A 16,462-nucleotide genomic window follows, 5' to 3' on the forward strand; every position below is an offset into this window, starting at 1 on the left:
TGTCTGAGAGGCAGCAAAGCATAAATTAAACATAACTTAAAATCATTTCTCCTGGACAGCTCCTTGTACTCCACTGACAAATTTCTACTTAAAAACTGTCAGCCAGTAAGAAAAAGATTCGCTCAAATGATCTGTGGAACATTTAGCTAACTAAATTATGTAAACCACTAATCTAGCAATGGGTTGCTATCCAGTAATTTCACTTTGTTATAAGCATTACCTTGCATTCGTTCATTTTTAAACAAAATTAACAAGGGATCCCTTGAAAGCCAGATCAGAAAGGCCAACGGTGGTTACGACATCCGACGCACCACGTAATGTCTACCATGCAACCACAATATTGGCTGCTAATGGGAACAGGGAGTGGGACTGGAGGTATTGTAGGGAAGCAGCATACTCACGCCTTCTAAAATTCACATCAGTCTTTCCATTGTGTGCCAGCCAGTCTTGTGTAACTAGCTCTGACGTCATAAATGTTGCGCAATACTTTAAAAATCAAGTAAATAACCTGAAACGTTTCTAGCATGTCAGGAGTAATACTAAATCAATATGTGTTGAATATCAGTTCAATAACTTTAACCATTTTCGAAATTTGGACGTTTCTCTGTAAAAATCATTGGCGCAACAGAAAAGAGCTAGAAACTTAGAAATTTATATTTAGATTCCTTTTGCATAATAATTTAGTAGAAAAAGTATTCTGAATCTCACAAATTAAAATTTTAGTGGAAATTCATGATTTTCTGGTTTTTATCTTAGAAATTAAGGAAGTAAGATAGATTAAGTAGGCGAATAAATAAAGCTAGGATGTTTAAATTTAAGTAGAAGGGAGATCCGCTATAACCATAAAAATGTGACAAGTTTCAACAGAATAACAATAAAACTATAGCTATAGCGTATCTCCAAAGAGCAAGTTCAGAGCTCATCTACTGCATGTAGTGTAATTAAATTAATTCTCTCGCCCAAAATATTTGACTTAGCCCCATCAGACTTTTATTATGATTACTTATTTGTGTGCTGATTGCACAATTAAATTGAAAGCTTCATCGGCCATCAGCAAAGGAAGCAATGATTTATTCGATAACTTAAAGTGGTGCATTACAAGCCCAGCGGCCAGTCGGGAGAGCAGATTTGATCAGGCGTTCCCTTAGCCGTCCGCACCGCGGCTTTGTATGTAAGAACGCTGCGCGAGAAAAGGAAGGCCCCAGTTCTCTCCAGACGCTGATTAGCGCACCACCTGTGACAGGAGTCGCGTCGCGTCGGTATCGTTGATATAAACAGCCTCGGATGCCGTAATAAGTTACTCGGGATACGCGTAACCATGAAATCGTTTTCGAGTGAAGTGTTAATTCTGGGATGAATTTAATGATCTATCTTCAGTTTGCGTATGTCGTATTTTCACGTGCCGCCGCAGGACAGACATTCTACCATTATTTAGCGTGGCGTTTGATGAACATTGTCATCAAATTATGGCGAGCATTCACTTATACATTTAATTTGAACAGTTATAGTTGCATCAGCGCATTAGACTCTGAACTGCTCTGGTAGTTGGATAGTGTGGATTCTTTTTGGTCTGTGGCTTTCAGAATATAGTGAACATTTTAGAGAGAATGGTTTTTGATTATGAATCCCAGACAATCTCCTAATTCCTCAGAGCTATAAGCTGTAGCTATAAATGTATTTCTCAAATGAAGTGGGCACTAGGAATTCTAATTACAGGCTTCACGTTTTGCTAATCACTTTGTGGTTGCCAATATTGTAGTTAGAGAGCCAGTGTTGAGAACGGCAAACAGCATAAATACAAAACATTTATTCCATTATTCCACCGGCCGCCCCACAGTATCCAATGGTGAGCACACAGTGAGGCTACGGAGCATAGTTGGACAACTTAGTCGACGAGTAACTCACTACACTGCTACAGTGCTGGTGGTGTCGGTACAAAGCAGAGCAATGGCAACGATAAACAACGCAAACATTGCATTATAGCTACGACAACAGTTGCCAAAGTTGACATTTCGTCAGAAAGGAACCCAAGGAATTCCGCAGAGTGAGAAAGAAGTAGCAGGTGAGATTTTAGCCTTTCTGCAAGAGGAGTCATTTGAATCGTCGTACACGCTCGACATGAGGAGTACAATGATGACGATACATGCTCAACATGTGGAGTAGTATTGAAACAGGTGTCGAGCTTTTAGTTCATCGTCCTTGTCGGACTGGGAGCCACAAACTCTTGTCTCCAGTGAAACGTCGTAAAGGACACTCGACGTCGAAGAAGCGGGTATTAAACATAATAACGTACGAGGAAGATCATCCGCAGCATAGTAAAAGAAAAGAAAATTATGGCAGATTTCGATTAAGACCACATCAATATGACCGTGTAGTGAAGAGGAAAAACTACGAATATTCAAGGAAGCACAAGACGCACTTGTCACAAAAAGTAGTGTTTGCGCATTTCAATATGCTCGGTATAATTTACAGGATGTGCATGATAGTGACTTAGTACGTTATCTATATAACTTGAAGCACTGATACAGGACTGGAAGGCGTAAGATAATGACAAATTGCGTATTGGGCCAGAAAATTTGTAGTAGATGAGATAAACAAACTTATGTCATCGTCCAGAAAGAAATTTGTCTTCAACTCTGAGCGGTCGGGATTTGAAGAGGATGTGCATGTGAAATGAACACCTGAAATCAGAGGTACCAAGCGAGTCGTATCAAGGTCAACTAACATCATTGTGTTAACGCATTCATATACAACTGTGTCGACTGTTAATCTGGATGGTAAATTGGATAGAAAACTTATTTATTGTGCTGCGAGAAGATGGAGGTGCTCTGTCCACTACGATTCTTTCTCATGTACCTCATCTTGTAAGGGCAGTAAGGAATATTTACGTCACAGCAAGCAAGATAGGAAAAGTGGGCTTAACAGAACTAAAATTACGCTGTAAGCACTGATTTCGGCCAACAGGTGGTCAATATAACTTGGTTTTGCTTGATTCGTGATCTGCGTATAAAAATCTACTCCTTTATAGCATACAATCTCTCCTGAAAAGTTGGTGACATTGTAGTTCATACCACGTGGAACCACTGGACAAATTCAGCCTGTGGATGTTTCTTTTCCGGACCTATAAAACATAGTGTCTCACTATCTGCAGCTACGCCTTAAAGGACAGCCGGTTCAAATGGCTCTGAGCAGTATGGGACTTAACTTCTCAGGTCATCAGTCCCCTAGAACGTAGAACTACTTAAACCTAACTACTTAAACCTAACTAGAACCCTTCGGCCACTCCGGCCGGCTAAAGGACAGCCGGCATCACGATAAGATCGACGACACACTGTTCCACATTCAGTTGCATCCCATCACACTCCATCAATTCTCATCACCCCGTTACACCAATACGATTATATATTCTTTCTTTAAGAGTGGAAGCCGTCTGGGGCAGTGTGGAAACGCGCGACCGCTACGGTCGCAGGTTCGAATCCTGCCTCGGGCATGGATGTGTGTGATGTCCTTAGGTTAGTTAGGTTTAAGTAGTTCTAAGTTCTAGGGGACTGATGACCTCAGCAGCTCAGTCCCATAGTGCTCAGAGCCATTTGAACCATTAAAGAGTGGATTACCTAGCTGACTGTTCTGCACGGTTTGTAACCCCCAAGAAGATCACCTTCGATCTTGATGTTGTGAACTTTTGTGATCACGGTGCCGTGCCATTTTTCATTCGGTGTTCACGGTGCAAGTTAATTATTTGTTTTGAACATTTCTTAAATATCTACGATGTCCATTTTGTGAAGTGTAATACATGCATCCCATAGAAGGTTGATTTCTGCACCTCCCGCCGTCCTGATGGACAAGTTGACTCATCAGCAGCTAATATTTTTCCTGTCGTAATTGTTAATACAACGCTTTCAAATGAGACTTACTAAGGACTGAACTTGTGACCTCGCACTTGACGGGTTCGTTTTAAGTTTTACTGAATATCCTCTCCATTATCCAACGTTGAAAATAAACAGCATCTTCTGCAAAACAGTCTCATTATGCTGTTGACGCAACCGGATAAATCCCTTGTGCATAGGAAGAACGTTAAGGTCCTATTACGCTTCCCTGGGGCGCGGTCGGTGTTATTATAGCTCCTGTTCACTACTTGCTGTCCAGTATAACATACTGCTCGAAAATTCTACGGGTTATGTGAGGATCATCCATGTGATCGTATTTTGGTTATTAATCGACGACGTGAAAATAAATTCTGTCGGAGCAATAAGTAATCTTTCAGTGATGGAAAAGCCAGTTCCCACATCAGTAGGCAAGGTTTTAAAGTTCACCTGCAAAACGTGAGTCACCCTGAGCACCTATCGCCAGCCAGATAACGGCCGACTTGTCGCAGATAAACCAGTAAGGAGCACGCCTTTGGGCCAGCAGTTGCCGCTAAGCGGGCTCAGCGCTGAGACAGCTCGTTATCTGCTGTTCCCGCTTCGCCGCCAGCTGAACTCCAACAACATGAAGGTGAGCTATACGCAGTGCGCTTGGGTCTTGCGTCCGTCTCGGCGCCGTCGTCCACGCACGAGCGCTACAGAACTGCCAGGAAAGCAGGCGTTTCTCGCCGACGGAGACGTTCTCCGTCTCCCTCTATCGCCTGGCTCCGCCCCTCTGCTCCAGTTGCCTGCACTCACGTCTGACCGCCAGTCACTGAAGCGAGCAGTTAGGACTAAAGATTGCCAGCCGCTTTTACGGCAGTTCGTGTCACGCCTGAGCACAGTGGTCGAGAATAGTAACTTGCCACTATCTCCCACGGTCAATGGATCCGTAATTTCTAAAGCGGTGGCCCTACAGGTGTAATGGAAGGTCGGATACAATCGGACACGTATGCTTCTTCGAAATTAAAATTTTTTTCTGAAGATTGTACTTGCACAGTTTTAACACTAAAGACTAATATCCATGCGGCTTTTCGCGGATGATGCTGTAGTATACAGAGATGATGCAGCATTAGAAAATTGCAGCGAAATGCAGGAAGATCTGTAGCGGATAGGCACTTGGTGCAGGGAGTGGCAACTTACCCTTAACATAGACAAATGTAATGTATTGCGAATACATAGAAAGAAGGATCCTTTATTGTATGATTATATGATAGCGGAACAAATACTGGTAGCAGTTACTTCTGTAAAATATCTGGGAGTATGCGTACGAAACGATTTGAAGTGGAATGATCATATAAAATTAATTGTTGGTAAGGCGGGTGCCAGGTTGAGATTCATTGGGAGAGTCCTTAGAAAATGTAGTCCATCAACAAAGGAGGTGGCTTACAGAACACTCATTCGACCTATATTTCAGTATTGCTCATCAGTGTGGGATCCGTACCAGGTCGGGTTGACGGAGGAGGTAGAGAAGATCCACAGAAGAGCGGCACGTTTCGTCACAGGGTTATTTGGTAAGCGTGATAGCGTTACGGAGATGTTTAGCAAACTCAAGTGGCAGACTCTGCAACAGAGGCGCTCTGCATCGCGGTGTAGCTTGCTGTCCAGGTTTCGAGAGAGTGAGTTTCTGGATGAGGTATCGAATATATTGCTTCCCCCTACTTATACCTCCCGAGGAGATCACGAATGTAAAATTAGAGAGATTCCAGCGCGCACGGAGGTTCTCCGGCAGTCGTTCTTCCCGCGAACCATACACGACTGGAACAGGAAAGGGAGGTAATGACAGTGGCACGTAAAGTGCCCTCCACCACACACCGTTGGGTGGCTTGCGGAGTATAAATGTAAATTTAGATGTAGACTATGATATACTACTTCATTCTAAAACTCAGTGTCAAGAGAATATGCAATCGCTTGTTATTGTGTACTTTTTCGAGCGTTTCCATTTCGGTCGTTAAAATTTTTGAAGGGTTGTATCGGACATGAAGTTTTAACGTGTAAAAAACATCCTTTTTTTACGAAAAAGCTTTAAATGGACCGTAAATGATTATTAACATCAAACTAAAATAAGAACGGGATGGTTATAATCGAAGTACACCTACTCACGGAGATCCAATGTGGGCTGTAATTATCGTACGGGAGCGAAACTTAATAGATACGCTAATGCGTTAACGCTGAAAAAAAATAGTTCCAGTTTTGCTCACCAGTTGCTTATCTGACGCAGTACACTGTTGGTATGACATCCAAGCTCTCATTTTACAAGCCGTGAAGTGAGCGAACGGTATGGCTAACGAGAAGGAACACCGTGCGCTGTTACGTAGTGAAACTTGTTTCATGTAAATGCCAGAAACTTACAGTGCTGCTTTGAGGGAGTATCGCCTACTGAAAGGTCTAAGGAGAGGCGCGATGTCATTAAATAGTTTAAAAAAGATGAGAATGAAATTAGAAAACACGGGTGAGCTTGGTGTGGAACCTGGAAGATGAAGGCGTCCTATCCTGGTCGAAGTTATTGACGAGATGGCTGTTCCTGTAACTGACCATGCAGCACGTGACCCGGGTAGCGCTAGAACTCGTAGAATGTTACGAGAACTGTCCGTCCCGTGATCAACAGCACCGAAAGTTGCCCGGTCTTTTGTACGCTAGTAATCGGATCTTGGTCTATTTCACACTGGTACCTGTACACGATCCAGACGGTGCAGCAACTGAAACCATTTCATCTGTAGCAACATCCTGAATTTGCTCGTCGGTAACTGGCGCGGATCGAAGTTGATGACATCTGGCTGGGCAATATTCTATGGAGTGACGAAGCACGTTTTACACTACAGGGTTGCAATGAATACACAGAACTGCCGAATTTGTGGTTCTGTTAAACGGCTTGTTGTGGACTAAGAATTATTGCCCTCACCATATGTGAGTGCACTTTTACACTCGGTTCGTTCTTCTTTGAAGAGAGCACATCCACAGGGTCCGTCATGTGTACTGTGACGTCTCCACGTTGTCGAAACTCCCTTGTTCAGCATGTGATTCCTGTTCTGGAAAAGCACACCTGTGTGGAAACCACTCTTTTCATGTTATCATCATCATCATCATCATCAGCCAATTCAATCATTAGATGATGTGGCCTCTTCGAGTCGTGGATTCAGGTAGCCTTTCAGAAGTCTTCTCCAAGTGGGACGGTCTTGGGCAGTTCTCTGCCAGGTGTTACCAGCGATCTTCTTGATGTCTTTGTCCCATCTGTCTGGTGGTCTTCCTCTAGGCCTCCGGTGCTCTCTCGGACTCCACTCCAGTACTAACTCCGTCCATCTGTTGTCTTTTCTTCTTGCGACGTGGCCAGCCCACTGCCATTTCAAGGAACCTACTCTCTCTTAGATGTCATTAACCTTCGTCACAGACCGGATGTCATCTGCCCTTTTCCTGTCCTTTCTTGTATAGCCCAGCATTGATCTCTCCATGGCTCTCTGTGCTGTCCTAAGTTTCCCTTTTGTGAATGAGTTCAGTGTCCATGTCTCGCATCCGTACGTCATCACAGGAAGAATGCATTGATCAAATACTGCTTTCTTCAGATTTACTGGCATTTTTGATCTGAATACTTTTGAATTCTTCCCAAATGCTTGCCAGCCAAGCTTGATGCGTCGATAGATTTCTGGTCTTATGTCTCCCTTCATATTTATAATCTGGCCAAGGTAGACATATTCACTGACCTCTTCTAGTAGACTGTCCTTGACTTTCACATCTCCAGCTGGGATCCATTTGTTGGATATTACTTTTGTTTTGGAAAGGTTCATGTTCAAGCCAACCAGCTGAAATTCCGATGCAAGATCTGTAACTAAGTTTTGGAGCACTGCGAAGTCTTTGGCCAGTAAGGCAATATCATCAGCAAATCTCAAGTTGGTAAGCCTTCTTCCATTAATTCTAATTCCCTTACCTTCCCAGCTCAGCTTTGACATAGCCATTTCCAATACAGCAGAGAACAGTTTTGGGGAGATGGGATCGCCTTGCTTGACACCCCTCATGATGCGGAATTCTTGAGTTGATTCGCCGATGTTAACATAAGCTGAAGAATTCTCGTAGATTTTCCTGAGCACTTCAATGTATGCTGCTCCCACTCCTTGCTCACTTAAAGCTTGGAGGACAGCTACATGGCTAACGGAGTCAAATGCCTTTTCAAAGTCAACAAAGGCAATGCAGAGAGGCAGTTGGTATTCATTCGCTCTGCTTATCACTTCACTAACGGTCAGAATGTGGTCAATAGTGCTAAAATTGCTTCGGAATCCAGCTTGTTCTATAGGTTGGGCTGAGTCTAGGGTGGAACTAATTCGGTTTAACAAGATCTTTGTAAAAATTTTGTACAAAATTGAGAGCAAACTGATAGGACGGTAGTTTTTAATATTGTGAATACTTCCTTTCTTGTGTATCAAAATAATCTTAGCCTTGTTCCACGATAGTGGGATTGAAGCATAGTGCAGGCAGGAAGTAAATACTTTTGCCAAGTGATTTATTGTTACCTCTCCTGCCAGTTTGAGGATGTCAACGCTGAGCTCATCATCACCCGGCACTGTTCCCTTCTTCATGCTATCTAGAGCACACTTGACTTCCGATGGGAGTATATCTGGAACACTAGATATATCATTTAAATTAGATACACTCAAATTTTCCCCTGGATTGCTATACAAATTGCTATAAAAGTCTCTGATGAACTTCAAAACCGCCTCCTTTTCAGTGATTCGACTGTCATTTCCATCGAGTGCGATAATCTGCTTTTTACCTATTGTGAGTTTGCGTTTGGCTGACTTTAAACTTGTCTTGTTCTCCAAGCTTTCTCGTAAGGTGTCTTCAGTGAATTTCTGTATGTCAGTTTTCATTTCTCTTCGCACTGCCTTACATAGTTCGGAATACGCCACCATGTCACGATCGGTTTGGATTTTCATTTCTCTCCTCTGTTGTAAAAGGGTTTCAGTTTTGGCACTGAATTTCTTTGGTTGTTTATTTTTTTGGCATAGGCCACCGACTTCTTGTACACTTGAAACAATCATTTCCGCCAAATCACAATCTTTAGTTACGTGGAACTTGCTTTGGAGGACATCTTGGAATTTCGAGGAATGTTCTTCCAGGTTTTTGAGGTTGATTACCCTCCTCTTCCCTTTCATAAGTTTACTCCTTTCATTTCTTACATTGAGTTCGACCCTTGCTCTCACAAGACGGTGATCACTGCCAGTGTTGAACTGATTTAGCACTGATACGTCTTTTACAATCTGCGGAATATTTGACAGAATAAAGTCTATCTCATTTTTGACACTGAAATTTGGGCTCCTCCAAGTCCATTTTCGGTCAGGGTGCATCTTAAAGAACGTATTCATGATGGACATACTGGTGTACTCAGCGAACTGGACTAATCTCTCACCTCTATCGTTTCGGTCGTCAATCCCATAGTTGCCCACCACTGTGTCGCCTTGTTTCTTGGTGCCAACTTTTGCATTGAAATCTCCAATGACCATCTGGAAGTGACAATCGCTACCTTTTTTACAGGTGTTATCCAGACTTTCGTAAAAGGATTCAATTTCTTCGTCAGGGTGACTTGATGTGGGAGCGTACACCTGAACAATCTGTATTTTCTACCTATTCGACACCTTCAGGACCATTCGAGCTGTCCTGCTGGAAGTTCCTTCTAAGACAGATACTCTATCAGCAATATTCTTGTTGATTAAGAACCCAACTCCATTGAGTTTTCCTTCTGGATCGCCACAAAAGTAAAACAAGTTGCCAGAGCGCAAACGGAGACAGTCTTCCCCTTTTCGGCGAACTTCGCTTAAACCAACAATACTCCAGTTGATTTTTGTAAGCTCTTTCTCGATCTCTTCTAGTCTGTCGTTGCCTATTAGAGAGCGACAGTTATATGTACAGACGTGAAGAGTCTGTATCTTCTTCTCAGCACCACTTGGTGTTTGGGACATCAAAGTTGCTCCCACCCGGAGATCCGACTGTGGGGCTATTACTCCGGAAAATTTAACATTAATGTCACACAACATAACTCGAAGCTGAGAAGCATAATCGCCACGCTTGCTTCAGAACGGATTGGCGATATAATTTCCAGGCCGCCCCTGACATGGGGTACAGACACCTTTGGTAGGCCGCTCCACTAGAGTACAGACGCCACCACACTGCTAGTTTTGGTCCACCCCGGGTATTTCATTTCCCCTGTGCCACCCATATCTGGGAGGCTTTCCCCTATCCGCCACCCGGGGAGGCGCCCGATGGGGGACTAGCAACCCCACACGGGTTTTCATGTTATATGGGGCAACAATTAAGCTCGCTGGCGCAGTGAAAGATCTGCATAGTGCAGCTTTCCTCGAACGTGTTATGTCAAGAGATTTTCCTGATGCGTGGCCTGCAAGGTCACGTAATCTGAATCCATGTGATTTCTGGTTCTGGAGATATCTAAAAGAACGCGTTTACCAGGGACACATTTGGTCTCTCTACCTGATCTGAATGCCAGTACACAGGAACACGTGGCTCATATTCCACCGAAACTGCTTCGAGCAACTATTCATTATGTCGTTTCACGGATGCAGAGCCTCGTCGACGTCTCCAGTACTCACACTGAACAAATTTTGTAAGTGGCAGTTAACAATAAAATCAACATTTTTGCTTTCTCACATGTTTGACTTCTTCCGTCCATGTCCCATTCCTAACCCAATACATATGGAACCATTTTCTATACATCTTTCTTGTATTCACAGCGCCCGATTTGCGTCTTGCAGCCAAAACTGAAACTAAGTTTTTTCCATTATAAATCCGTTTCGCATTAACACATTAGAATATCTACCAAGTTTCGCTGCCATGCGATGATCACAGCATACGCTGGACTCCCATGAGTAGCCGCACTTCCATTATAACTACCCGTTACTACCTATACGCTGCGATGTGTACGGTCGTCTGGATAGAGCGGCTTCCACGTGTTGTATTAGGTTTAGGTGCTCTGAAGTGGACGGAGGAACTGTGACAGTGCAAACGAATTAGTGACGCACAAATATACCTTTTATTGCGCTGCGATATTTAACTTAAGTTGTGCAGCAACTCGCTGGAAGTGCTTGCCGAAAGATACAACTAGCAGTGGCCTGTCAAGTCATGTGCTCGGAATGTAATCTCAACAGGACTATGTCTGTCCTGAATGCTACACTATCAGTCACTGTAGTAAATACTTCTCCCTATGTTAACGCTGTAGGCGACTCCACTTGTAGATTAAGTCTCGCAGGCCGATCTCCACTATAAACTGTAACTACAAACTGCAACACTCGAACCCCATACTAGAACTTTTATACACCAACGCCGAACATGAACTCAGTTGCTAATAACGACACTGACGGCACGGTCGCAGGTTCGAATCCTGCCTCGGGCATGGGTGTGTGTGTTGTCCTTAGGTTAGTTAGGTTTAAGTAGTTCTAAGTTCTAGGGGACCTCAGCAGTTGAGTCCCATAGTGCTCAGAGCCATTTAACACTGGCGGCGACATGGAGTTAGCTGTTGGGCCGCACTTGTGGCTGGCGGCGAACTTCAAAGCTCCGCCCGTGGCGCCAATCGGCAGCTCCGTTTGCGAGGCACGACGCTCTGAGGTGACAAAATGCACGGGACAGGGCTGTGCATGTATACAGGTGGCGGTAGTATTACGTACAGAAGGTAGAAAAGGACAGTGGATTGCCAGAGCTTTCGTTTGTACGCGGGTGATCCACGTGAAAAGGTTTCCGACGCGATTATGGCCGCGCGACGGGAATTAACAAACTTTGAACTTTGAATCGTTCGGGGATTCAGTATTGCTAGATCCACAGTGTCAAGAGTGTGCCACGAATACGAAATTTCAAATATTATCTCTCACTATCGACATCGCAGTGGCCTATGGCCTCCACTTAACTGCGAGAGCAGCGGCGTTTGCGTAGTTGTCAGTGCTAACAGATTAACAACACTGCGTAACATAACCGCAGAAATCAGTGTCGGACTACGACGAACGTATGCGTTAAGACAGTGCTGTGAAATCTGGCGTTAGCAGCAGATGACTGACGCCTTTCCTAGTAGTACGACATTACTGGCGGCGCCTATCCTGGACTTCTGACCATATCGATTGGAGCCTAGACGACTGGAAAACCGTGGCCTGGCCACATTTGAGTGGGTAAGAAGTGATGGTAAGGTTCGAGTGTGGCGCAGACCCCACGAAGCCATGAAGCCAAGTTGTCAACAAGGCACTGTGCAAGCTGGTACTAGTCCCATAATGATGTCAGCTGTGCTTACATGGAATCAACTGGTCCTCTGGTCCAAATGAACCGATTATTGACAGGTAATGTTTCCGTTCGGTTACATGGAGACCATTTACACCCATTCATGGCCTTCATGTTACCTAACACCGACGAAATTTTGGTTAATGACAATGTGCCATATTACCTGACCACAGTTCCTCGCAATTGGTTTGAGGAACATTCTGGACACTTCGAGCGAATGACATGGCCGCCCAGATCGCCCGACATGAATCCCATCGAACGTAATCGAGAGGACATTTCGTGCAAAAAATCGTGCATCGTTTACGTTTTAGCAATTATGGATAGCTATAGAGGCAGCATGGCTAGTATTTCTGCAGAGGACTTGCAACGACTTGAGTCCATGGGACGTCGAGTTGTTGGACTACGCCGGGCGAAAGGAGGTCCAATACGGTATTAGGAGGTATCCCGAGACTCTTGTCACCTCAGTGTAGATTTTCGTACTGCGTGTCGATGTAGGGAGAAAGTTGACTAAAGTTAGCAAACATTCGTAATAAAGTCATTAAGTTAAAGTTTTGAAAAGAACAGGCCTAAATCAGAATATTAGTTTAATCCATACTGAAACACTTATCACGTATAGTAAAGACTGTTCGGCTTTCTATAGATACAGTTCTTACGGGCCAAATCCTCACAAATATCTCAGTAAATCCAGGCTGCTTCGAAACTCTCGCGGAGTTGTTTCCTGTTCATCAGTGAATGTTTTCGGAATAAGCTCGCTAGTTTCTAAAGCACTTTTCATGGTCACTTCTGTTTTCCCGTAAAGTTCTTAAGTCTATCACCTGCTCTACTTCTTGGAACAGAATATTTCTTACTCGCTCCCCTGGATGTCATTTCAGAGAGTAGATTTTTTCGTGTTATTTTCATCTAATTTATGTTTTCATTTCCCCAGACTCGCCTGTTAAAAAGAATACTTGAAAACTTCAACTTTTATGGTATCTGTGGTGTCCAGTCTGTGGCGGGAAAAGCGATACATTTAACTGTTTCGAACGTTTGAAAACAGGAGGCAACTGTCCTTGACAATTGTATCGCTGTCAGCCAGTCGTGCGTCTGCTTACTTGTTCTGTCCACACGAGATACGACATACTTGGTTATACACTTATTATCCCTCTTTTGTTGGTTGTATGCGTGGTTGGGTGGTGTGTCTTGCCGTTCGTTGCAAATTAGCTTAACGGATAAAGTAAGATGAGATGCTAAATCTAAAAAGCTAGAACTTGCCAATAATACTTGTGCGTCTGAAAAATCAAGAATTTCGACGTTGTCGGTGGATGATATAACGGAAAAGTTAATGGTTCAAATGGCTCTGAGCACTATGGGACTCAACTGCCGAGGTCATTAGTCCCCTAGAACTTAGAACTAGTTAGACCTAACTAACCTAAGGACATCACAAACATCCATGCCCGAGGCAGGATTCGAACCTGCCACCGTAGCGGTCTTGCGGTTCCAGACTGCAGCGCCTTTAACCGCACGGCCACTTCGGCCGGCCACGGAAATGTTAAACATGAATACTGAACCAAAGAGCGAAAATACAGTGAACGGTAATAAGTCAAATGATAGTCCAGAACGTCGAGTTCTGGTTCCAGAAATCACATTTTGTGGAAAAAATGACTGTTTAATCGTTTCAAAAAAAAACTTCGTAAAAAATTTGGCGTGAAAAGAAATAAAAATTGCATGAACATGGCACAACGCTGGCCTACCGTATGTGTATCATCTTCAGGTGATTCAAAAAAAGAATAGACAGTTTCTTTGCAGAAAAAAATATTTATGAAGAATGGTCTGCTCATCTACCTGCTGCTCAAATAGTACGTTGTGCTAAAAAGAAGACTTTGGAAAATGCTTGAACTAGGGGGTTTCAGAAGTGAACAAGTGATATCAGCCGATTTATTTCACGGTGCTTTAAAAGTCACGAAAAACAATCAACCATTCAGTGTTTTTGAAACCGAAACTGACCTGCAAGAAGTTAACGGAGTTGCCATGAGCTGCATTTTACATTCTGGAAATGAGTGTACTGACATTATTAACCACACTGCACAAGAAATGAAGAACATAGTGAATAAAGAGTTATTGAGACATCTACATTCTAGATCTCCATTTATACTCCGCAAGCCACCCAACGGTGTGTGGCGGAGGGCACTTTAAGTGCCACTGTCATTACCTCCCTTTCCTGTACCAGTCGCGTATGGTTCGCGGAAAGAACGACTGCCGGAAAGCCTCCGTACGCGCTCGAATCTCTCTAATTTTACATTCGTGATCTCCTCTGGAGGTATAAGTAGGGGGAAGCAATATATTCGATACCTCATCCAGAAACGCACCCTATCGAAACCTGGACAGCAAGCTACACCGCGATGCAGAGCGCCTCTCTTGCAGAGTCTGCCACTTGTGTTTGCTAAACATCTCCGTAACGCTGTCACGCTTACCAAATAACCCTGTGACGAAACGCGCCGCTCTTCTTTGGATCTTCTCTATCTCCTCTGTCAACCCGATCTGGTACGGATCCCCCACACTGATGAACAATACTCAAGTGTAGGTCGAACGAGTGTTTTTTAAGCCACCTCCATTGTTGATGGACTACATTTTCTAAGGACTCTCCCAATGAATCTCAACCTGGTACCCGACTTACCAACAATTAATTTTATATGATCATTCCACTTCAAATCGTTCCGTACGCATACTCCCAGATATTTTACAGAAGTAACTGCTACCAGTGTTTGTTCCGCTATCATATAATCATACACTAAAGTATCCTTCTTTCTACGTATTCGCAATACATTACATTTGTCTATGTTAAGGGTCAGTTGCCGCTCCCTGCACCAAGTGCCTATCCACTGCAGATCTTTCTGCATTTCGCTGCAGTTTTCTAATGCTGCAACTTATCTGTAAACTACAGCATCATCCACGAAAAGCCGCATGGAACTTCCGACACTATCTACTAGGTCATTTATATGTATAGTGAAAAGCAATGGTCCCATTACACTCCCCTGTGGCACGCCAGACGTTACTTTAACGGCGTAGACTTCTCTCCACTGAGAACAACGTGCTGTGTTCTGTTTGCTAAAAACTCTTCGATCCAGCCACACAGCTAGTCTGATATTCCGTAGGCTCTTGCTTTGTATATCAGGCGACAGTGCGGAACTGTATCGAACGCCTCCCGGAAGCCAAGGAAAATAGCATCTACCTGGGAGCCTGTATCTAATATTTTCTGGGTCTCATGAACAAATAAAGCGAGTTGGGTCTCACGCGATCGCTGTTTCCGGAATCCATGTTGATTCCTACAGAGTAGATTCTGGGTTTCCAGAAACGACATGATACGCCTATAGTTTTGGGCATCTGCTCGACGACTCTTCTTGAAAGCTGGAACTACCTGTGCTCATTTCTAATCATTTGGAACCTTCCGTTGCTCTAGAGGCTTGCGGTACACGGCTGTTAGAAGGGGGGTTAGTTCTTTCGCGTCCTATTTCGCGTATTATTGATGAGGGCGCTACAGTTAGCCAATTATCATCGTTAATAATTTATTTACGAAGCGAACTGCCTGGCATGAGCCTTCAAATTTTTCATTGATATAAACAAACACAGTCCGAACGGACCGTGAAGGCCCGACGGTACCGACCGGCCGCCGTGTCATCCTCAGCCCTCCGGAATCTCCGGATGCGGTTACGCAGGGGCACGTGGTCAGCACACCGCTCTCCCTGCCGCTGTCAGTTTTCGTGACCGGAACCGCTACTTCTCAGTCAAGTAGCTCCTCAGTTTGCCTCACAAGGGCTGAGTGCACCCTGCTTGCCAACAGCAAATTTCGATCACCAGCTTTCTCCTCCGAATTCGAAAATATTTTGTTGATGCCGACCTACACAGGAAGAAACGATCATCATAATAAAATAAGGGAAATCAGAGCTCGCAAGGAAAGATGTAGGCGTTCCATTTTTCCGCGCGCTGTTCAAGAGTGGAATAATAGAGAACTACTGTCAAGGTGGTTCGATGAACTCGCTGTCAGGCACTTATGTGTGATTTGCAGAGTATCCATGTAGATGAAGATGTGGCCAAGCTCGACGGCGCTTAACTTCGGTGATATGACGCTGTTACCACTGTGGCAAGGCCGTTGGCCTTCATTGACATAGTTGAGCTAAATAGTGTTGCTGCTGGAAATATTTGTAATACATTGCTAAATTATTTGAAATCCAGGCTGTTTAGGTTTTTTTATTGGTAACGCCACCTCTGTATAAAAATCACTGGCTGTGCTGTGTGCAGTCTGTGTCTAGTTTGCATTGTTG

The 16,462-nt window shown here is 43.9% G+C and overlaps 1 protein-coding gene across 1 annotated transcript in view; it reads left to right on the plus strand.

Annotated features, from left to right (window-relative positions):
- Positions 1–4,484: 4,484 nt before the first annotated feature.
- LOC126419157 (UDP-glucosyltransferase 2-like) overlaps positions 4,485–16,462 on the plus strand; it is a 152,103-nt gene continuing 140,125 nt past the window's right edge. Inside the window, exon 1 of the mRNA XM_050086281.1 lies at positions 4,485–4,494. Coding sequence (XP_049942238.1) covers positions 4,489–4,494 — 6 coding nt within the window. The 5' untranslated portion in view covers positions 4,485–4,488. The remainder of the gene's footprint in view (positions 4,495–16,462) is intronic.

The sequence above is a fragment of the Schistocerca serialis genome, chromosome 9, assembly GCF_023864345.2.
Source record: "Schistocerca serialis cubense isolate TAMUIC-IGC-003099 chromosome 9, iqSchSeri2.2, whole genome shotgun sequence".
In the NCBI taxonomy this organism is placed as follows: Eukaryota; Metazoa; Arthropoda; class Insecta; order Orthoptera; family Acrididae; genus Schistocerca; species Schistocerca serialis.